General features: G+C 38.1%; 1 protein-coding gene across 1 annotated transcript in view; it reads right to left on the bottom strand.

Annotated features, from left to right (window-relative positions):
* The window catches only part of LOC150102520 (uncharacterized), a 125,095-nt gene that overhangs the window by 9,731 nt on the left and 89,780 nt on the right, over positions 1-25,584 (bottom strand). The window contains exon 5 of the mRNA XM_090398852.1: positions 11,920-12,093. Coding sequence (XP_090254978.1) covers positions 11,920-12,093 — 174 coding nt within the window. The remainder of the gene's footprint in view (positions 1-11,919; positions 12,094-25,584) is intronic.

The following is a 25,584-nucleotide window of genomic DNA, read 5'->3' as shown; positions in this document are numbered from 1 at the left end:
TGAGCTTTGATGTTGCCTTCTTATTCACAAATATCCCCCTTTCTGACACTAAATTTACTGAAAAATGCTTTCCCCCTGACATTACTTATTTTTTAATTTCACTATCCATACTGGTTACTTCTCCTGAAAGGGTACCTTATATAAACAGATAGAGGGTACTTCCATGGCTCTTCTCGTTCCCTGGCTAATTTCTATATGGAGCACTTTGAAAAAAATGCTCTCGATACTATCAGTCTCAAATCTTCTATTTGGCAACATGGCAGAGACACAGTAGACACTTTACTCTTCCACCACCTTAACAGTCAACACCCCCCAAGAATCCAGTTCACTATTGAAAAAGGAAAAAAAAAAAAAAAAAAAAAAAATTTGCATTTTTTTTTTTTTTTAGATATTCTAATCACATGTCTGCAATGGTACCCTTTCTTTCTTAGTTACAACAAACCCACAGAACGATTGAATGAATCATCGGAGAATAAAAATGATGACACTGATGCAATGAGTGAAATAGCACTATTACGCAGAGCGATTATGAGTAAATCAGCAGCTGGAGCATTGGCAAAAATCTTTAACAAGCGTACCGACTAATAATAGGCAAAAGTATGATAGAAAAAATAAGGGTATGAAAGAGAGTGTAAACAAAATGAAAGAGCGTGTGTTGTATGCGGATTCCTTAGTAAGAGGTGTGTTAGTTGAGAGTTTAACAAAATCGTACCAACCCGGTGCGAACGTAAAGAATGTAAGCGAGTCGATTAGAATGCAAAAACAGCAGGTGAAGGAATTGATAGTGATAGCGAGTACAAATGATTTGAAAGGAAACAAAAAGGCTATGAGTGAGGATGTGAAGGAATTGCTTGAGGTAGCAAAAGAAAAGAGTGAGAGAGTTAGGATGGTGAGTGTTGCCGCAATATGAAAGTGAAGAGTATAGAAGGAGGGCCATAATTGCCAATGACTTTATGTGTGAATTATGTTTGATGAGTGGTGTGGAATTTGTGGATGTGCGGAATGAGTTCGATGGGCGAAAGGAGTTATGGATGGTTTACATTTGAATGGATTTGGTGTACGGAGACTTGAAAAGGTGTTGTCGAATGTAGTGGAAGTGAATGTACAGAACCAGGGAAACTAGAGTTATTATGGGGGGGGGGGAGATTTGCTGATTTTAGGGAGACAGTTGAGTGTGTGAATGTGTGTAATATGCCCAAGCGAGTAGGAAAGACCACGAATCAGAATGGGATAGTTAGTATAAGGCATCAAAATAGGGATGGGACAAATCGGCTTCTGCAATTTATGTATACAAATGCCAGAAGTATTAGGAACAAGAGAGAAGAATTTTTGGCCTTGGTTGGCACTTCTAGACCACAGGTTATTGGCATTAGTGAAACAAGGCTGACAGAAGATGACACAGCTAGTGGGATTGAATGTGAGGGGTATGGTGTGTTCAGGAGAGACGGAGAATAAAATGGGGGGAGGTGTGTTACTGATGAGATTGGATGAGCTAGAGCCAAGAAGAATAGAAGTGGAACTGCAGGATAGAGAAAAGAGCATATTTGAGGCTATTTGGTGTGAGATTGAAACTAGCAGAACAAAATATACAGTTGGGTGCTGCTATAGACCAGGTGATGGAAAAGATGGTAGAGACAGTATGCATAAGCAAATAGAAGAAATGAGTGGAAGGAGGGTAATTATTATGGGAGATTTCAACTATGGTAACATCGATTGGAAGGAGAGGACACATGGGAGGAAGAAATTGGATTTTATGCGGCTATTAAGGGATAACTATCTGCGACAGCATGTAATGGAAAATACTAGGGGTCAGAGAGTGCTTGACCTGGTAACTGCATCTGAGAATTTGGCTGTAACGAATATGACCACGTTGCCACCAACTGGTGAGAGAGATCATGGGGTCTTGACCTTGGAGGTGGCTAAGGGTGTGGAATTTACAATTAAGATAGGGTACATGTGGAATTATCGGGCTGGTAAGTATGACAAGCTTAGGAGATTGATTGGTACAGTGCCATTGCATGTACAACTGCAAGCGCTAGAAGTTGACAGTGCATGGGAGGTGGTTAAAAAGTGTTTGCATGAAGCAATGGCTGACTGTATATCTAGAGTCCGAATAATAAATCAAGTAGGAGTCAAATTGGATGAATAACACCATTAAGCTTGAGCTGCAAAAAAAGAAACAACTATGGAGGGAATTTAAGGAGAAAGGTGACCGACAGGCACATGAACAGTATAAAGCCCAGGCCAGAAGGGTAACGAGTGTGGTAAGAAAAGCAAAAAAGGATTACGAAAGAACATTGGTCATGCAGGCTAAAGAGAATCCTAAACAGTTTTTTCGATATGTTGCAAATAAAAAAAAAAATGTATATGGCAGAATGATTTTAAAGAATGCCGATGGTAGATAGGTAACCAAATCAGTTGATATAGTTGAATTACTGAGCGAGCACTTTGCAAGAGTATATCATCCAGGTGGTGACATTGCAGAAATGAATGAACCAATAGATTATACGGGAATTGTGGTGAATGAGGTGGAGGTGAGTAGTCTATTGCAAAACCTCAAAGTCAATACATCTGTGGGATTGGATGGTATACCAGCTCGTGTCATACGTGAAGCAGCTAAAGAACTGTGAGTACCCTTAACCATTTTGTTTAATCTGAGTCTTGGGTCTGGGTTAGTCCCGAGGGGGTGGAAAGAGGGGAAAATAGTTCCACTGCATAAAGGAGGTTCCAAGACTACTGTTGTCAATTACTGACCGATTAGCATATCAGGAATCGTTGTCAAGGTCTTGGAGAAACTAGTCAAGAGAAGAATACAGGATTGGATAGATGAAAATGGGATACTGTATGGGGGGGCAACATGATTTTGTGAAGGGTAGATCATGCTTCAGTAACTTGCACATGTTTTATAACACAGTGACAGCTGAACTGGATAAGGGTAATGGGTTTACAGTGATTCTACTGGATCTTGCCAAGGCCTTTGACAGGATACCGTATGGAACCTTAATCAGTAAACTGGAGCAGACGGGGATGGATATAGGGTTGGTGAGATGGATAGGAGGGTGGTTGATGGAGAGATACCAGAGAGTGGTTTATTCAGAAGTAGAGTCCATAAGACGGCTTGTGACTAGTGGTGTGCCCCAGGGTTCTGTTCTTGGACCACTACTTTTCAATTTGTTCATTAACGGATCTGAGAGGAAGTGTTCACTTGTTTGCTGATGATGCAAAGTTGGGTAGAGCAATTGTGAGTGCACAGGATGTCAAAATTTTGCAAGATGATTTGGATAGTTTGGAGGACTGGGCTAGGGAAAATGGATGTCAATTTAATGTGGCAAAGTGTAAAGTTATGCATTGTGGAGTGAAAAGATTAGCAGCAATATATCACATTGGTGGAACCGTACTCCAGGAGATTGATAAGGCCAGGGATTTGGGAGTGTTGGTGGATAGGGAGTTGAAGTTTAGGAGGCACATTGCAAAAGTGGCTAAATCAGCTCATCAAATCACTTGGTTACTGAAAAATACTTTAACAAGCAAAGACAAACAAGTTATTGTTCCTCTATATCAAGCCCTGATAAGACTCCATCTGGACTACTGTGCCCAGATATGGGCGCTAGGGTTTCTTCTTGATGGGGAGGAGGTGGAGAGGATCCAGAGACAAGTGACCATGATGGTGGCAGGTCTGTGGAATGAACCTTATGAGAACAGATTGAAGATTTGTGGGTTGCAAAAATTGGTTGATAGGTGGAAAAGGGGTGATATATTTAGACATTCAAATTACTGAAGGGTTTCTATAAGATTAATCCAGACTAGGGGCCATACATGGAAACTGGGCAAGAATGTGGTTAACAAGGGTGTTAGAGCTAGGTTTTTTTACTTGGAGAGCGGTAAATGAGTGAAATAAGCTGCCAGAGTCTGTTGTGGGTGCTATGACCGTGAATGAGTTCAAGATGAGGACATTCATCTTGAACTCATTCAGGATTTAAATTGCATGTCGTAATCTGTGTGAATGTCAAATTCGACATTCACACAGTATGATGATACTGTGTGAATGTCGAATAGTTGTTCTTGACATGATGTTAGGGCCTCCCATGATGAGTCTGTCGACTCCTTGGAGTTGCCCGAAATAATAATAATACATACATAAACTTTCCCTTCTCAACAATATGTGGTCATCAAAGGGTTTGATGACCACATATTATGATGCCCCCTTCACTGCTCTAAAATCTAAAATTTTTCAAGAGACCCTCTAATCTGTTCCACCCACACCTTGCTTACAGTAGAACTTGTCTTTATTTGCCAAACCTTCCTGTTCAATGGTTAAAATGCTAAAAAAATCTACATTATCTATCCCTTCCACATTCTCTCAACATAAAGAATGCACTTTTTAGAATCTGCAATTACTATTCCCCCATATCCAGGGCACTTCAGAAAAAAACAGCAAGAACTTTGAACGGACGTGCTATCAGAGAGCTCATGAGAGATTTGTGTTTTTTGTTGATTTATTGGTGTTTTGGTTTCAATTTAATGGACTTAAGTGTGTAATTTTGGTATATTATTGGAGCTTTATTAGCGTGGTTAGTGTACTAAAGTGTTTTATAACATAATCTATGTCGGGAAGTCGCCGCTAGATGAATTCGTAATGTGTAGTGTTCGTGCAAGCTCCAGATAAGATAAGTATCATTTTCAGTTATCGATACAAATTACTTAATATTGTGTAGTTTTGTTTTGTTTGCCTTGCGTATTTTAGTGCATCTATTTTTGGTGTGTTATAACGTATAATTTGACAAAACACGTTGCAAATAAGGTTGGCACCTGTGCGAAGGAAAATGGCGGCCAGTAATGAAGGTTCGCCATCGTTATCAAAGAACGGTAGCATAAAAGAAATGAGTCAGTGTACTAGCTGTGAAATGTACGCTTTGCGGAGTGCGGTCGGAGTGTGGTTAGGTGATAATAAAGGATTGAATGTGTGTAGAAAATGTAGGGAGAATGAGGAATTGAAGTGTATTTCGGATCGTGAGTGTGATATTTTTGTCAACCTTCAGAATGAAGGAAATAGGGATATGACAAGAAACGGCAAGGTTGTACATGAAAATTGTGAGAGTGTGAATGTAGAAAGTGTGAATGATAGTATAAATGGTTTCTCAGAGAACAAAAAAGATGAGATAGGTGCATTGAGTGAGATCGCGTTGTTGAATAGTGCGATAGAAAGAGCAAAACAACAGCTAGAGTGCATGAACAAAAGTAGACTGAATGAACCAACCAATAATAAAAGGTATGACAGGAAAAATAGACGTATGAACGTGAACATGAACAAAATGAAGAATAGAGTGCTGTATGGAGACTCGTTAGTACGAGGTGTGTTAGTAGAGGATTTGACAAAATCGTACCAACCTGGTGCGACCATAAAGGACGTAACTGTGTCTATTAGAGAGCAAAAGGAAAGGGTGAAAGAAATGATTGTTGTGGCAGGTACGAATGATTTGAAAGGAGATAAAATGGAAATGATAGAAGACCTGAATGAATTGTTTGAGGTAGCAAAAGAAAAGAGTGAGAGAGTTAGAATGATTAGTCTTTTGCCACGGTATGACAGTGAAATGTTTAAAAGGAGGGCTATAATTGCGAATGACTTTATGCGTGGGTTATGTATGACGAGTGGTGTGGAATTTGTGGATGTGTGGAGTGAGTTTGATGGGCGAAAGGATCTATATAAGATGGATGGCTTGCATTTGAATGGTTACGGTGTAAGAAGACTTGAGAAAGTGTTGCTGAATGTAGTGGATGTGCAAATTCAGGGAAACTAGATTTGTTAGGGGGGGGGGGAGTAGAGATACAGTCCTTATGGAGGCAGTTGAATGTAAGAATGAATATAATATGCCAGAGCAAATAACGGCAACAAACCAGAGTGGGATAGTTAATATAAGGCATCAAGGTAGGGTTGGGGCTAATGGGGGTCTTAAATTCATGTACACTAATACTAGGAGTATTAGGAACAAGAAGGAAGAGTTTTTGGCCATGGTTGGCACTTCCAGACCACAGGTTATAGGTATTAGTGAAACATGGCTGACTGTAGATGATATAACTAGTGGAATTGAATGTGATGGGTATAGTGTGTTCAGGAATGACAGAGAGAATAAAATGGGGGGGAGGAGTATTGTTGATGATAGCTGATGAGCTCCAGCCAAGGAGAATAGAAGTTGAATTGCAGGATAGAGAAAAGAGCACATTTGAGGATTTTGGTGTGAGATTGTGGCTAGCAGAACTAAATATACAATTGGGTGCTGCTATAGACCAGGTGATGGAAAAGATGGTGGTGACAGTATGCACAAGCAAATAGAAGAAATGGGTGGAAGGAGGGTGATTATTATGGGAGATTTCAACTATGGTCGCATTGATTGGAGTGAGGAGAGGACACACAGGAGGAAGGAACTGGATTTTATGCGGTTATTAAGGGATAACTATCTGCGACAGCATGTAATGGAAAATACTAGGGGTCAGAGAGTGCTTGACCTAGTAATTACATCTGAGGATTTGGCTGTAACAAATATGACCACATTGCCACCAATCGGTGAGAGTGATCATAGGGTCTTAACTTGGGAGGTGGCTAAAGGTGTAGAATTTTCAATTAAGACAGGGTACATGTGGAATTATCGGGCTGGAAAGTATGACATGCTTAGGAGTTTGATTGGTTCAGTGCCATGGCATGTACAACTGCAAGGACTAGAAGTTGATAGTGCATGGGAGGTAGTTAAGAAGTGCTTGCATGAAGCAATGGCTGACTGTATACCTAGAGTCTGAATAATAAATCAAGTAGGGGTTAAATGGATGAATAACACCATTAAGCTTGAGTTGCAAAAAAAAAAGAAACAACTATGGAGGGAATTTAAGGAGAATGGTGACTGGCAGGCACATGAACGGTATAAAGCGCAGGCCAGAAGGGTGACGAGTGTGGTAAGAAAAGCAAAAAAGGATTACGAAAGAACATTGGCCATGCAGGCTAAAGAGAATCCTAAACAGTTTTTTCAATATGTAGCAAGTAAAAGGAAAAATGTACATGGCAGATTGATTTTAAAGAATGCTGACGGTAGGGAGGTAACTGAATCAGTTGAGATAGTTGAGTTACTGAGTGAGCACTTTGCAAAAGTATATCATCCAGGTGGTGACATTGCAGAAACGAATAAACCAGTAGATTATACAGGAATTGTGGTTAATGAAGTGGAGGTGAGTAGTCTATTGCATAACCTCAATGTCAATACATCTGTGGGATTGGATGGTATACCAGCTCGTGTTGTACGAGAAGCAGCTAAAGAATTGTCAGTACCCTTGACCATTTTGTTTAATTTGAGTCTCGGGTCTGGGTTAGTCCCGAGCGGGTGGAAAGAGGGGAAAATAGTTCCACTGCATAAAGGTGGTTCCAAGACTGCTGTTGTAAATTACCGACCGATTAGCATATCAGGAATCATTGTCAAGGTCTTAGAGAAATTAATCAAGAAAAGAATACAGGATTGGATAGATGAAAATGGGATATTGTATGGGGGACAACATGGTTTTGTGAAGGGTAGATCATGCCTCAGTAACTTGCTCACATTTTATAACACAGTGACGGCTGAACTGGATAGGGGTAATGGGTTTACAGTGATACTACTGGACCTTGCCAAGGCCTTTGATAGGATACCACATGGAACCCTAATCAGTAAACTGGAGCAGATGGGTATAGATATAGGGTTGGTGAGATGGATAGGAGGGTGGTTGAAGGAGAGATATCAAAGAGTGGTTTATTCAGGAGTGGAGTCTAAAAGACATCTTGTGACTAGTGGAGTGCCACAGGGCTCTGTTCTTGGACCACTGCTTTTCAATTTGTTCATCAATGATATTGGAAAGGATCTGAGAGGAAGTGTTCACTTGTTTGCTGATGATGCAAAGTTGGGTAGAGCAATTGTGAGTGCACAAGATGTCAAAATTTTACAGGATGATTTGGATAGTTTGGAGGACTGGGCTAGGAAAAATGGATGTCAATTTAATGTGGCAAAGTGTAAGGTTATGCACTTTGGGGTGAAAAGAATAGCAGCAGTATATCGCATTGGTGGAATTATACTCCAGGAGATTGATGAGGCCAGGGATTTGGGAGTGTTGGTGGATAGGGAGTTGAAGTTTAGGGGGCACATTGCAAAAGTAACTAAAACAGCTCACCAAATCACTTGGCTTCTGAAAAATACTTTAACATGCAGAGACGAACAAGTTGTTGTTCCTCTGTATCGAGCCTTGATAAGACCCCATCTGGACTTCTGTGCCCAGCTATGGGCACCAGGGTTTCTTCGTGATGGGGAGGAAGTGGAGAGGGTCCAGAGACGAGTGACCAAGATGATAGCAGGTCTGTGGAATGAACCTTATGAGAATAGGTTGAAGATTTGTGGGTTGCAGAAATTGGACGATAGGCGAAGGAGGGGTGATATGATTGACATTCAAATTACTGAAGGGTTTTTATAAGATTGATCCAGAAGATATTTTTGAAAATATGACTGGTGGTGGGAGGACTAGGGGCCATGCATGGAAGCTGGGCAAGAGCGTGGTTGACAAAGGTGTTAGAGCTAGGTTCTTTACTTGGAGAGTGGTAAATGAGTGGAATAAGCTTCCAGTCTGTTGTGGGTGCTACGACCGTGAATGAGTTCAAGGCAGGGTATGATAGATACTGTGTGAATGTTGAATAGTTGTTCTTGACATGATGTTAGGGCCTCCCTCGATGAGTCTGTCGACTCCTTGGAGTTTCCCGGAACAATAATAATAATAATAATAATAATATTATTATTATTGCGTATAATGCGAAAAATTTATGGTAAAAAATACTACTTAAAGTTAGGGGTTCACATTATATGCAGATCCTAAAAAATATAACATCTTATTAGACTTGCACATACAATATATATATATGCCTATGCAACCAAATCTACTCGACTCACTCGCATTTGGCGCCCGAACGCGCATCGTATCTGCGCATGCGCTCTCTGTCGCCGAATGATAGAGCACAGTGAGATAGATAGAGCACAGTGAGATAGATAGAGCACAGTTAGGTATATCGGTTTAACCACAGTTCATTTTAAATATTATTCGTTAAAGAAACCTAGCCTGAAAATGAGCCAACAGAAACGTAAACGTTCATCTTTTGAAGCAGGATTTAAATTGTGTGTCGTGCAGTTTGCAGAAAAACATAATAACAGTGTTGCTATGAGAGAATTTGGTGTAGCAGAGAGTAATATTAGACTTTGGCGTAAGCAAAAAAAGACAGTCTTGAAAAAATCCCCAAAACGAAACGTGCATGTAAGGGAGATGTAGCATCCTTTTCAGAACTCGAAGAAGAGCTAAATGAATGGATTTTGACGCAACGACAAGATAGCATTATAGTAACAAGAAATGCAATTCGTTTTCGAGCTCTACAACTCAAGAATGGTAAATTCAAGGACACACCAGGTATTCATCTTTTCTTGCTTCGCCTGGGTGGTGCAACAGATTTATGGAATGCAAAGCATTAACATTACGACACCAAACAAAAATTGCACAGAAGTTACCAAAGCAGCTTGAAGAAAAAGTGCAGTCCTTCCATAAATTTATCATAAAATTATGGAAGTGTCACGGATATGAACTTTCCCAAATTGGCAATATGGATGAGACGCCCATGTACTTTGATATGCCTGGGAATTGAACAGTAAACTCAGTTGGTGAAAAGGGTGTCTTCATAAAAACAACGGGACATGAAAAAATGCATTTTACCATTGTTCTAGCATGCATGGCAGACAGAACCAAATTAAAGACAGTGATATTTAAAAGGAAGAAAATTCCAAAGCATATGAAATTTCCACCAGGTGTAATTGTTCGCGCCAATCAGAAAGGTTGGATGGATGAAGAAGGTGTACAATTGTGGCTGGATCAAGTATGGAACATACGTCCAGGTAGCTTGTTACGTCAACAAAGCATGCTAATCTGGGATATGTTCCGGGCACATTTAACAGAGGCAAACAAAGAGAAAGCACGTGAGCGTGAGTTACGTACAGACCTAGCAGTCATACCGGGTGGTCTAACTTCCGTTTTGCAGCCGCTTGATGTTCGGCTTGAATAAGCCATTTAAAGATCACTTACGTGAAAAATAGAGAGAATGGATGTCATCTGGTTTGGTGAAGATGACAAAGGGTGGGAATTTTCAGAAGCCTGAGATCACTAGTCACCAGCTGGGTTAAAGAAGCATGGGATTCAATACCATCTGAAATGATTCAACGCTCATTTCTTAAATGTGGAATAAGTAATTCAATGGATGAATCCGAAGATCACGTCATATACGAAAGCGAGGATGATGCACAACAAATTGGAGAGCATGAAGACGATGACGACAACTGCTACACTGATGATGCAATCCCTACAGATGAATTTACAAATGAAATGTTTGACGACTCAAAAGATGAAGAAGAATTTAAAGATTTTGACATTTTGTTTTAAAATAAATATTTCTTTTGTTAATTCGTATTGTATTTTGACATTTTGATTTAAAATAAATATTTCTTTCATTAATTCGTCTTGTATTTTGACATTCTGTTTTTAAATAAATATTTCTTTCGTTAATTCGTATTGTATTATTTATAATGCTATGGAACAAGATTAACAGATCGCATTATATGTGGACATGGCATTTTAGGGCTAGTTTTCAAACAAAATTTCTAGTTTGCATTATACGTGGATCGCATTATATGCGATAATATACGGTAATCCCTCCACTGCTCTAAAATCTAATTTGAAGCTGGCTTTCCTTCTTCAATTTCCTAAGAATCCACTTCCTCCCCTCTCTATTCCAGGTAACTTTATTCAAAGTTAATTTGCAAGAACAAGGTTCCTTGTTCTTGCAAATTATCATATTATGGACAGATTGGTAGATCTGCTAGCATCCACTTAGAAGAATACAACAAAATCATCTGCTGTCACGATTATGGTCAATCAGGTCTAGCAGGCCATATATTGGATACCTTACACAGAATCAGATAGGAGAAAATTACCATGCTCCATAGTGGCAAATACAAACTTAAAAGATTCTTTTTAGAATCTGCAGCTGACTTAAAAAAAAAACAAGCCTAATCTTAATAAACATGGTTGTATTAAACTTCCCAAAATTTTGGAAATTAATTCTTAGGTCTCTCAATCAACATCTAAAGTTAACCAACAGTGCCCATAGAGGAATGCCCCTCATATGATTATTTATTCTAATTTTTTCCACTTTTTTGTGTTATAATTTTAACATTGTATTCCTGATGATGTCTCTGTGACTCTGATGAAATACTGAATTCGATTAAACTTGTTAATTATTTTCCTTTGTACTGTAAGTTTTTCTATTAAAGTGCAACATGAAATTAAACAAGAATATAATTTCTTCACAAGTATCATTTACTCTCTAACCAAGTGAAAAAACTTTATACAAAGTTAATTCACACTTATGCTGATATTAATTAGCATAAGTCTCTGTAGCTCATTTGGTTTGGACCAAATCAGGGATTTTCACATGAAGGTGAGTTAATTCATCTTATACAGAGGTATCAGTTTCTTTTTTCTTTTCATATCAAGTCAGGTTTTTTTCATCCTGCAAAATATGCAAACTGAACAGAAGAACACATGTAATTCACATTCATACTACACTAGATGGATAACATACCGCTCTATCAGAGCATTAATTTGTTTTTGGGAAGCTCAGTCACTTGGCTGGCCGTGACAGGCCATTAAGCTTAACATGCAAGGAAAAAAATGGAATTAATTAATACATTTTGTCATAGCTTTGGCTTTTGCTGCTTTAATAAGTTTAGTTTATATTCATTTATTTCTTTGAATATCTTATGTGTATATGGTATAATATTCAAAGACAAAAAATATGAGAAATTAAAAAAAAATACTTACTTCATCTATGTCATTATCATTATCAGATATTATTATGATGCTTTCTTGAGAAGAATTGTTTTCACTAGAGTGAATGAAAATTTCCACATCAGTATCATGAAGCATTTCAGAATGAAAGTCTTTACTATAAAATGATTCATCATCATGAAAACTATTCATATCCATGTGATTTACCTAAGAGAGAGAGAGGCAGGATGTTTCATAATTACCACACACTAAATGGTGACATTGTGTTGCTTATTTATAATATATTTAATTACTGCTTTTCAATAATTAAAGATAGTTCATTATTTATATATGTAAATATATTGGATTAAAGTATTACTGCAACTGTGATATAAAAGTTGAATCTATGTTACGTAATTTTCTAGCTTAGAGAGAGAGAGATCTAAAGATGGTCTATTTCTTTATAAAATAAAGTGTGTCAAATTTGCAGAGAAAGATCTTCACTTAGCATGATATATGTTGAAAGTTTATTTTTCACTAGGTTAGACTATAATAAATTTAGTTTAATCCTTTATCCCAGTGAGAGCAAACAAAGTTTGCGCCTGAAATATCTTCAGGACAGAATATAGTGTTGTACTATCTTACCTGGGTAAGTAGTACAACACCAAAGCAACTCGTAGCAAAGGTGGGGCAAGATACCAACACTCCTATCCCAGTATCTCCCATAATGCAAAACACATCTCCTTGTGGATATGTATACTGTTATGCATTAAGGGATTGGCTGAAAGATGACCTTGCTACTGCTTCTGCCTGGTATCTCCAACTCTGGGCCTGGCTCCAACTGAAGAGACCTCCATAAAGGTCGAAACTAGTCTGGGTAGTGGTCAATCCCTTAATGCATAACAGTATACATATCCACAAAGAGATGTATTTTGCATTATGGGAGATACTGGGATAAGAGTGTTGGTATCTTGCCCCACCTTTGCTACGAGTTGCCTTGGTGTTGTACTACTTACCCAGGTAAGATAGTACAACACTATATTCTGTCCTGAAGATATTTTCAGGTGCAAACTTTGTTTGCTCTCACTGGGATAAAGGATTAAACTAAATTTATCATGATATATGTTATTAATTATATGGACAACTCTGTGGAGTCTATAAGCTCATTGAGGGAGAGAATAAACATTATGCTGACCATTGTTCAATATTCATGCAATGTCTAACATATTTTGCTATGAACTCATCTGTAGTCATGCAGATGAGTTCATAGCAAAGTCTTACAGCAGATTTTGGCAACCTACTTGATTCATTCACAACTCTCCAAGCAAAAAATCTACTCTTCACACTCTTGCTTAATTTTCTAGGATGGTTCCTAGTTCTCCCACCACCACTGGACCTGTTCTGAAAAAAAGTTACTTTAAATCTTGCAGAATCACATCCCTCCACACACACATACCATTTTTTGATATATATTACTCAGCCATCCTCTTATCCATGACAATATTTTATTAGTATTATCCTAAGATCTCATGGAGTCAAAGACTCATCTAGAAGGTCCCTTTGTCATACACACAGCTCATTATACCTTGCCTTAAACACATTCAAATTCTCTGCAGACACCAGACTCTCAGGCAAGGCATTCTAATCATTCACAACTCTGCATGCAAAAAACCTGCTTCTCACTCCCTTGTTCACACCCTTTTTATACAGTTTCCAGGGATGACCTCTTCTTCTCCCCTGATCTCCCACCATTTTATGAAAAACCTCATTAACATTGATCCTATAACAACCCCTTACCAACTTGTATATCTCTATCATATCACCCCCTCTTCCTCCTATCCACTAGACTCTGTAGATTGCATCTTCTCAACCTTTCCTCATATTTGACATTCCAGAGATCAGAAACTACCTTAGTCAGTCACCTCTAGACCCTTTCCAACATCTTTGTCCTTTTGAAAACCAGGTGATCATATCTGTGCACAGTAGTCCATGTGTAGCCTAATCAGAGCTTTATACAATGGAACAAGAATCTCCTCCTCCAAGTCAGTGTCCTCTCCATCATTTCTAGAATTCGTTGTGTTGTCCTCACAATTTTGGCAGTATGTCTTCTATATTTTAGATCCTTATCCACCATCACCCCAAGATCTCTTATTTCCTCAACCTCCAATAATATATCTCTCAGAAAGCATAAATTCTACATCCCATCTTTGTTTCCTAAATTTTAAAACCTTACATTTTGCAACATTGAACTGGCATTACCACTCCCATGCCCAATTCACTCAATCTGTTGAAGTCTCCTTGTAAGGCCATATGCTCTACTCCTCATAGTTCGTCTTAATTTTACATCATCTGCAAACAACTGAATATTCCCATCCAAACCTTAAAAATTTCATATCATTCAGATTAAACAGCAATGGCCCTAAAAGTATACTATTGGTATTTGTCTCCTTTGTCCAATGAAGCCATCACCTTATTGTATTTGATTTACAGCAAATCCATGCTGTAAATCAAAGATAATACTACTATTGTCAACCCAAACTCTCCAACACTTTAACCACAACAAATGACACACAGATATGACTAATTTGATGCCTGAGTTCTAGTCACCTCCCTTATGAAGGGGCACAATCTTGCCTTCCTTCCACTCCTTTGATCCAGTGCAAGATCATATATTAACAAAATATGTCAAGGCACATGCCAACTCCTTGGCACATTCCTTCAAAATACGCAGTGGTATATTATCAAGTCCCACAACCTTATTAACATCAGCTTTGCTCAATTCTGCATATACCACTTGCTCATTTACAGTCAGTCTCTCCTCCTCATCAACAACTACTCTCAAACTCTCCATGATGTCACATTCACAAGAACGAAAGAGCTTTATGAACTGCTCATTAAATATCTCATATCTCTGCAGCAGTTTTCTTTATACTATTTTCTCCAATCAGTGTTATCCTGCCATAATTATTGTTTTGTTTTGTTTTTTGCTGGCTACATATCAAAAGAACTCCCTAGGATTCTTTTTGGCTTTATTAGCTAACTGCTGCTGATACTGAACTTTTGCTACCCTTACAAACTGAGTCACCCTCCTTGCCTATTCTTTGTATACTTCATGGAATTAATTATTACCTCTCCTCCTATGTCGCCTCTATAATGACTTTTTCCTCTGTATCACATGCATAATCTCTTCATTCATCCATCCACTTCACACCTACCTTATTTAACCTTCTGACCCTTGGAATGCATTAAGACTTGCTTCTACTAGACAGTTCTTGAATATCACCCAAGCATCATCGATCTCCTTTCCAGCCAACTACTCATCCCATACTACACCTGCAAGCTGTCTCCTGATCTTCTCATAATCACCAGCCTTGTAGTTCCACATATACCCTGCTCTCACAGAAGTCCTTACATGGCTGGCACCACTCAGGTAATCACTTCATGGTCACACTCACCAACTGGAGGGTGATTTGACATCTGATTTATAATAGCATCCTCTGATGAGATAATCAAATTCAACGCTCTCAATCCTCGTGTGCCGTCTGTTACACATTGCTTGAGGTAGTTGTCTGTCAAAAACTCAAGAAACTCGTTTTCTTTACTTCTATTTGCTATCTCATTGTCCCAGTCTTAGCAAATCCATGCTGTCCATCAAAGATAATACCATTGTTGTCAACCCAAACTCTGGATTCTAGTTCTCATAAGCTTCTCCAACAACTTAACCACAACACCTGACACACAGATAGGCCTATAGTTTGATGCTTGAGTTCGATCACCTCCTTTATGAAGTGACACAATCTTGCTCTCCTTCCACTCCTTAGGAACTTGACCGAGTGCAAGACTCGTATTCAAAAAATATGTCAAGGAAGGTGTCAATATATTATCTAATCCCACAGCCTTATTGGCATCTAGTTTACTCAACTACCCATACACCTGTTGCTCACTTATGGTCAGTCTCTCCTCCCCATCATCAACTGCTCTCAATCTCTCCATGAAGTCACATTCACAAGATTGAAAGACCATTATGAAACTGCTCATTAAGTATCGCCACCACACATTCCGCAACAGCTGTCTTTCTTTACTTCTAGTTGCTATCTCATTGTCCCAGTCTATACTGCCATAATTAAAATCGCCCATTATAATCACCCTTTTCTTATTTGCTTGGCTAATTTCATTATATATTTCATGATCACTACCATCCACATTACCAGGTCTATAACAACATGCAACTAAGTATTTCATTCTATTCACCTCTATTTCACACCACACTGCCTCAAAACCACTATTTCCCTCTTGCATCACTGGCCATATACATGGACATAACTCTTTTCCTATCATCAATAGCACTCCATCTCCCATTTTACCCTTTATATCTTTGCAAAATACATCATATGCCTCCATCTCTATTCCTATCAGGATGACATCCTCCTCCAACCATATCTCACTTATTCCAACAATTTTTCAGTGGACAGACTCAATTAATGCAACTATTTCATTTGACTTGTTTCTTATACTTCTAGCATTTGTATACAAACATAACAGCTCATTCTTGGATCTATAACAAGTTTCACTGATGCCACTTATTAAATGTGACTTCTCCATACTTAACTTGAGCCATTTCTTTTTCTCTTTATTCATCTTAGACCCTTCTTCAGATCCCTTCCCTTTTTGTCTAGACATGAATTTACATCCTCTAGTAGCATTAACCTTTTTATGACGCTGTGTTTCCCTGTCCACCCTGAGCCTCCCCATTTCCCTGTTTGTCTTGCACAATTGTTCTCTCATTCTCTATACTCATGCCACCCACCTTCTTCATTCTTAACCACCACTTAAAACTCTCCATTATTACTCTTCTGCTCATTCACATTGCTTCTTACTTGATCACATTTGTTCTCTGCACTCATTTCTCTAACTTCAAACAGTAGTCTATCCAAATGACTCACACCAAAACCACTCAAATGCAGTCCATCACTCTTATATAGCTCAATTCATCCTTCAAACTCCATACATTGATAAACTGCAATCCTTTCTCCTCACACATTTCTGCTAACATATCATTCACAATCTTCACTCTCTACCTCATTTAATAATTGTCATACCTGGGCTACATACACTGACTACCTTTTCTATTGTCTTTTATCCTTCTCAACAACTCCTGATATCCAATTTTATGTGTTGCTTATTTGTCAAGTCATTTGTCTATTACAACTATCAATTTTTTTTGCTAGCCTACTCCTAATATCCAACGCCTCAATCACTCTATTCATTTTACCTCCATTTTATAATCCAATCCCATATCCTCCAATTTATGCAACAGTATTCAATGCTGTATTCTGTCAAAAGTTTTAGCAAAATCCAACAGTATCATGACGTATTCGTTACCCTCAATAGTGACATTATTATAGAATGTGGGCAAGTTGCTCAAACATGGCCTTCCCTTAGGAAACCCATGCTGTTCATTGAAATGTAGAGATTCTCTGTCAACCCATTTCCAATTGGGGAGAGTGACCATGTGGCCTTGTTCTGGGAAGTTGCCAAACATGTGAAGTTCTCTGTCAAGAAGGGGTTATTGTTCAACTATAAGGCTAGTGATAATGAGAGACTCAGGAATCATTTTGCAACAGTGCCATGGCTTGATAAGCTATAAGGAAAGAATGTCAGTAGTGCACTGCAAGTCAGAGATTGCTTGATAATAGCAGTATCAGATGCTTACTGAAGGTCAGTAGGATAAGCCAAGCTGGAATTAAGTGGATGAGTAGGGATATAAAGCAAGCTGCAAAACAAGAAAGCATTGTGGAGGAAACATTAAGATAAAAGTGATCAGCATACTCATGAGCAGTACCAAGTGCAAGCAAGAAGGGTGACTAGTATGATAAGGAAGGTCAAATCAGACTCTGAGAGAGAGTATTAACTAAACAGGCCAAAGTAAACCCAAAGAAGTTTTTTCATTATGTAGTAAGTATGGTAGAATGACTTAAAACAATGCTCAAGGTAGGAAGGTGATTGAACCAAAACAAATAGTTGAGTTCCTGAGTGATCATTTTGCAAAGGTGCATCATATAGGTGGTGATTTTACAGTTGCAGATGTTATTACAGAGATGCATATAACATTGAGGTAGATGAACAGAAGTGTTCAGCATATTAAAAAATATGAATGTGAACACAGCAGTGGTACTGGATGGCATATCAGCCCGTGTACTACGTGAATGTGCAAGAGAATTGGCATTGCCTCTGATGTGGTTGTTCAATCTAAGTCTCAGCTCTGGCAGGGTTCTAAGGGAGTGGAAAGAGGGCAAGATAAATTGCATAAAGGTAAAATAACCTTTATGCAATGGTGGCTCCAAGACAGAGGTAGCAAACTACAGACCGATTATTATTATTATATCAGGAGTGGCTGTTCAAGTATTGGAAAAGTTGGTGAAAGGTAAAATACAACAGTGGGTGGATAGGGATATCATACTTTATAGTGGCCAGCATGGCTTTGTAAAGGATGGGTTGTGTCTTGGTAACTTATTCACATTTTATAATATAGCAGAATTGGATAAAAGTAATCGCTACACCATGATACTGCTAGACTTTGCCAAGGCATTTGACAGAATACCATATTTAAAACTATCACAAAAACTTGAGCAAATATGAGTCAACTAGCATGGATAGGGGATGGCTGACAGACAGAAACCAGACAGACAGACCATCCATGGAAGTTGTGCAAGAGTGTGGTTAGTAGGTGTTTGCAGACTAGATTTTTTGCATTGAGAGTGGTGAATGAGTGGAATGGAATACCAGAATTGGTTGTGAGTTCCCTGATGGTGAATGGCTTCAAGGAGAGGTATGACAGGACGTGTGTGTATATGATGGTTGATTTGGGTCTCCCACAGTGAGTCTTCAGACTCCATGGAGATGCTATAAAATAAATAATAATACTTATTTACTGAATAATACTTAGTACTGAACCCTACTTAATAATATAATACTTAGAATAATACTTAGTACTGAACCCTGGAGTATCTCAGGGTTCAGTACTAAGGGCACTATTCTTTAATTTGTATATCAATAATATAGGGAAAGATATAAGAGGGGATATTCAGTTGTTTGTTGATGATGCAAAACTGGGAAGAGCAATAGTTGATAAAGTTGATAGACATCCTGCAGTATGATTTAAATAAATTGGCATTGTGGGCAAAGGATAATGATTATCAATTTAATGTTGTGAAATGTAAGGTTATGCACTTAAAGTTGAAAAGGTTGCATATAGTATATCATATTGATGGTATTGGTTTACAGGAAATGGATTAGGCTAGGGACTTAGAGATAATATCTCAAAGAATTACTGGGATGTTGAAAAACACACCAACAAGTAAAGATAAGGAAATTAATATCCCTTTTTATAAGACTATGATTTGGCCACATCTTGACTACTGTACAGAAATTTGGTCACCTGGGTTTCTTGGGGACCAGGAGGTGGTCAAGAGGATTCAGAAAGAGAGAGATGAGAGATCCTTCACCATCTTAGTCACTTGTCTCTTGACGAGTCACTAATATGGTGAAGGTCTGTAGGTTGAAGATTTGAGGTTACAAATTCAGTTGATAGGCGGAAAAGAGGGGACACGATAGAAACTTATGATATTAAATGAGTTTTATAAAATTGATGCAAGTGAAAATTTTCAATATATGACAAATAGTCAGAGAACTGGAGGCTATCCATGGAAGTTGTGCAAGAGTGTGGTTAGTAGGTGTTTGCAGACTAGATTTTTTGCATGGAGAGTGGTGAATGAGTGGAATGGAATACCAGAATTGGTTGTGAGTTCCCTGATGGTGAATGGCTTCAAGGAGAGGTATGACAGGACTTGTGTGTATGATGATTGATTTGAGTCTCCCACAATGAGTCTCCAGACTCCATGGAGATGCTATAAAATAAATAATAATAATGCGAGCCCCTAACCAGCTTTTCAAAATCATCACTACCACTCCAGAGACACTGATAAGTCAATAGTTGGATACATCAGTCTTTGTACCACCCTTGCGCAATAGTATTACCATACATTCTTTCCACTCCTGTGGAATCTTCCCTGTTTTGAGATTCAAGATATATAGCCTGGTCAAAGGAATAGCCAGTTCAGCTGAACACTCATTTAGTATCTGTGCTGATATTCCATCAGTCCTTGTTGCAAAATTCTTATTCAGTTTATGCAATAGCTCTGGTACCTCCTGCTCATACACATGACATTCTTCACTCAGTGAAGAGGTAGCAGTGAGAGCAATGTTGCATGCATCAGGTTTATAGCTTTCAGCAAAGCAAGCACTTGTTAGATGAACAATCTCTTCTGCATCTGTCACCTTCACACCATCTGCATGTAGTAGAGCTATTCTGTCATGTTCATTCTTTCTTCTACTTGCAGCATAATGATACAATTCTTTTGGGCTGTCTTTAGATTGCAGAACCAGTTTATTTTCATACTCAGATTAAGCTTCCCATACAACAGTTATGACTTTTCTAGCCTGTTCCTTATAATTTTGATAAATGAGATAATCTTTATGCACATAGTACTCCTTCCACATCATCTTTTTCTTATGAGTCTCTTGTTGAATCACTTCTACCCTATTTATTCTTTGAACTCTAGGGACACATTTTGTTACTACATCATTTAAGTATTTTTTAAATCTTTGCATACATTTTTGATATTCTTCACGTCCAGCAACTGATACCATTGCACTGAACTTATACTCCTCAGTTGGCCATAATTTCATGAATCGTAGTTCAGAATGTAACTTTTCCTGAATGGAACATTCATAAACTTAGCTACTTCCCAAGTGAGTACTGCATGATCACTGTCACCAACCAGAGGCAGAATCATTACATCTATAACTGAAACTTCCTCCTGCAAACACCTACTAACCACACACTATAATCAGATATAATAATCTTTGCCCACGAGTTCCTTCAGTTACAGGAAGTTCTCTTGCAACAGCTCAGTAAATTCAGTTTCATTCTTCTCATATGATTTCATAGCTACCCAATAATTAAATAATTAAATTGGATAATTAAAGTTTGGATAATTAAATTTCTCCATTATGATTACTTGTTACTTGCCCATCATCTTTATTTGGTGATGCATTCTTTACCACTAGCAACCGCTCCATTAGGTCTGTAACAACACCTCCACTATGTGTTTGATCTTGTTGGACTCCACCTCTCACCAAATGGCTTCAAGCTCTTGGAAGTTTTTTGGAAGTTTATTTTCCACTTGGTTAGATTATAATAAATTTAGTTTAATCCTTTACCCAAGTGTAGGCAAACAAAGTTTGCACCTGAAGTAGTTCAGGACTGAGGCAACTCGTAGTAAAGGTGGACCAAGCTCTCATCACTCCTAGTCTCAGTATCTCCCATAATGCAAAGCACATCTCCTTGCAGACATGTATAAAGCTATGCATTAAGGGAAGGGCCACTACCCAGACTGGTTTCGACCTTTATTGAGATCTCGTCAGTGGGAGGCAGACCCAGAAGTGGTGATACTAAGGCAGAAAAGCAATGGAGAGGTCAAGTTCACTGCCACATGGCAAAACTATTACTAGTATTACAGTCATAAGTCTCAATGTCAACTGGATTCAAGTTATCCAAAATCATTAGCAGCACACCCCCTCCTTTCCTCTCCTGTCTATCTTTCCTAAAAATACTGTACCCTCTTTACACTCAATACCAGTTAGTATGTCTGCTTCTGATAGCCAGGTCTCACTGATGACTACAATCAGTGCCGCGCTGTGGGTAGGAGGCACCCTTGAGCAAAACGTTTTTCAGCGCCCCCATAAAATAAGTTTCCATGAAAAATGTTTGCGAAAAATTTTATTTCGTTAAAAGTACAAAACAGTTTATACGCATATATAAAAATAAATTTTATTTAACAGTAGTAGAACATTGTAATCACTGAAATTCATAAATAAGAAATTTTTAATAATAAACATTTTCAAAAATGTTTATTCCTTAATATATAAATACAACAGAATATATATATATATATATATATATATAAACAAAAATTACTTTTATTTTAATATAAAAAGAAGTATTACATAACAAAGATAATTTGGATTCATGCTTTTAACTATATAACAATTAGTATAAATATAGATTTATTTTACATATTTATCCGTCTTGCTTTGGCCACCACAAAATTTTTAATAAAAATAATAATATGCAACTGAGAATGTGGCTGTAACGAACATGACCATGTTGCCACCAATTGGTGAGAATGACCATTAGGTCATGACTTGGGAGGTGGCTAAAGGAGTCGAATTTACAATTAAGACAGGGTACATGTGGAATTACCAGGCTGGTAAGTATGACAAGCTTAGGTGTGTGCTTGGCTCAATGACATGGCATGTAAAACTGCAAGGGCTGGATGTTGATAGTGCATGGGAGGTGGTTAAGAACTGTTTGCAGGAGGCAATGGTTGACTATATACCAAGAGTCCAAATAATAAATCAAGTAGGAGTTAAATGGATGAATAACACTATTAAGCTTGAGCTGCAAAAAAAGAAACAATTGTGGAGGGAATTTAAGGAGAAAGGTGACCATCAGGCGCAGGAACAGTATAAAGCTCAGGCCAGGATGGTAACAAGGGTGGTAAGAAAAGCAAAAGCAGATTACGAAAGGAAATTGGCCATGCAGGCTAAAGAGAATCCCAAACAGTTTTTTCAATATGTTGCAAGTAAAAGGAAAAATGCTCATGGTAGAATGATCTTAAAAAATGCTGAGGGTGGGGAGGTAACCGAATCAGTCGATATTGTGGAATTACTGAGCGAGCACTTTGCAAGAGTATATCATCCAGGTGGCGACTTTGCAGGAATGGAAGAACCAACAGCTTATACTGGAATTGTGATGAATGAAGTAGAGGTAACTAGTCTATTACAGAACCTCAATGTCAATACATCTGTGGGATTGGATGGTATACCAGCTCGTGTCGTACGTGAAGCGGCTAAAGAATTGTCAGTGCCCTTGACCATTTTGTTTAATTTGATCCTCAGGACTGGGTCAGTCCCAAGGGGGTGGAAAGAGGGGAAAATAGTTCCGCTGCACAAAAGTGGTTCCAAGGCTGCTGTTGAAAATTACCGGCCAATCAGCATAACAGGAATCATTATCAAGGTCTTAGAGAAAATAGTCAAGAGGAAAATACAAGATTGGATAGAAGAAAATGGGATACTGTATCGGGGACAGCATGGTTTTGTGAAGGGTAGGTCATGCCTCAGTAACTTGCTCACGTATTATAATACAGTGACGGCTGAACTGGATAAGGGTAATGGGTTTACAGTGATTCTACTGGACCTTGCTAAGGCCTTTGACAGGATACCACATGGAATTCTAATCAGTAAATTGCAGCATATGGGGATAGACATAGGGTTGGTGAGATGGATAGGAGGGTGGTTGATGGAGAGATATCAGAGAGTGGTTTACTCAGGAGTAGAGTCCACAAGATGGCCTGTGACTAGTGGTGTGCCACAAGGATCTGTTCTTGGACCACTGCTGTATAATTTGTTCATAAATGATATAGGAAAGGATCTGAGAGGAACAGTTCATTTGTTTGCAGATGATGCGAAGTTGGGTAGGGCAATAGTGAATGCAGATGATGTCAAAATTTTGCAGGATCATTTGGATAGATTGGAGGTCTGGGCTAAGGAGAATGGATGTCAATTTAATGTGGCAAAATGTAAGGTTATGCATTTTGGGGTGAAAAGATTGGCGGCAGTTTACTGTATTGGTGGAACCGTGCTCCAGGAAATTGATGAGGAACGAGATTTAGGAGTGTTGGTGGATAAGGAATTGAAATTTAGGGGACACATTGCAAAAGTGGCCAAATCAGCTCATCAAATCACTTGGTTGCTGAAGAATACGTTGACAAGCAGAGACAAGCAGGTTATTGTTCCTCTGTATCGAGCCTTGATAAGACCCATCTCGACTACTGTGCTCAGATTTGGTCACCTAGGTTTCTTCTTGATGGGGAGGAGGTGGAGAGGATCCAGAGGCGAGTGACCAAGATGATAGCGGTCTGTGGAATGAACCTTATGAGAACAGGTTGAGGATTTATGGGTTGCAAAAATTGGTTGATAGGCAGAGGAGGGGAGATATGATTGAGACATTCAAATTACTGAAGGGTTTCTATAAAATTAATTCAGAAGATATTTTTGAGAATAGGGCTGGTTGTGGGAAGACTAGGGGACATTCATGGAAACTGGGAAAAAGTGTGGTTAGTAAAGGTGTTAGAGCTGGGTTCTTTACTTTTAGAGTAGTGAATGAGTGGAATGCGCTCCCTGATGCTGTGACAGTGAATGAGTTTAAGGCGAGGTATGATAGATACTGTATGAATGTCGAATAGTTGTGATGAATATGATTTGGGGCCTCCCTCGATGAGTCTAATGACTCCCTGGAGTTGCCCGTAATAATCGTAATAGTAATAATATCTTTAATGTCTAATGAATCCATAATATTATTTTCAATTGATATAATTGATAAATCCGTTAGACGCTCTCCAGACATTGTTGACCGCAAATAATTTTTTATTAGTTTCAGTTTTGAAAAACTTCTTTTCCCTGATGCTACAGATATTGGTAATGTTAAATAAACACGCATTACAATTGCAGTATTTGGAAACGTGTCAGTTAATTTATTTTCGTATATATAATTTTAAACATCCTGAGGAGCCGACTCTTTTTTAATAAAACATTGTAAAGTTTTTAATTCCTCAAATAAAGTCATACCATCAATATCGCGATTGTCGGAATCTTGATTGTCACTCAGTTTTAAGTGCAAATCTTTACAATGCTTCATTAAATCTTCATCGCTCCAATCTTTTAATTTGCTAATGTCTCTTATAACTTTAAAGTCTTCGCTATGTTGTTTTAAGAGTATGAATCTTTCCGTGACTGAAATTATTGTTGTGTCTAAAATTGTGAAGAAAAAAATTATTTTAAAATTTTGTTTAGGATCATGCATTGTCTCATCTGATGCTTTGTAACCAAACATTTTTGTTTTTGTTATTTTGTGAATGTCTGGAAAAATAGGATCAATATTAAGATTGCTTGCTACTTCTTTTGCAGTTCTAATAATATTTTCAAAATATTGGTCTGTTCAGCAAGTATTCAATTCTTGTATAACATAATCAAGATTTCCTGTAATTTTTCCTATATCAAATGTCGGATTCTGCATTATTTTGCTTGCAACATTTACGAGACTTAAGATTTCGTACCAAACATGAACAGAGCAAATAAATTTAAACGAATAAATCTTTGAAATTAAGTTGTCTGCCTGAACTCTAGAATCGATATCTTTAGTTTCATCTTCTGTAATATCAAAAAGAGCCTGGTAAATTTCCTTGATATTATTTTTAAGTGGCTTTATTGCTTCTTCTATTTTCCCACCTAGTAGCAGAAAGTGGTTTCAAATTTAAAACACGAATATTTTTTTTAATATAGCCAAACGTTTCACAGATATTGAAAAATAATTATATAATTCCTGTATTACCCCAAAAAAATTTACAGTTTTACACGATATCTTAGCTGCATCATTAACTACCAAATTTAATGAATGAGCAGCACACGGAATAAAAAAAAGCCCTCGAATTTATTTCAAGGATTTTTTTCTGCAGTCCATTATGTTTGCCTCGCATATTTGAACCGTTATCATAAGCTTGGCTGTGTAAATCTGAAATGTTAATATTCAATAATTTT

Source organism: Typopeltis vanoorti, chromosome 10 (genome assembly GCF_054136105.1).
Source record: "Typopeltis vanoorti isolate ZY-2024b chromosome 10, IOZ_Tvanoo_1.0, whole genome shotgun sequence".
Classification (NCBI taxonomy): domain Eukaryota; kingdom Metazoa; phylum Arthropoda; class Arachnida; order Uropygi; family Thelyphonidae; genus Typopeltis; species Typopeltis vanoorti.
The sequence above is the reverse complement of the archived record's forward strand: the minus strand, read 5'-3'. Positions and strand labels throughout refer to the sequence as shown.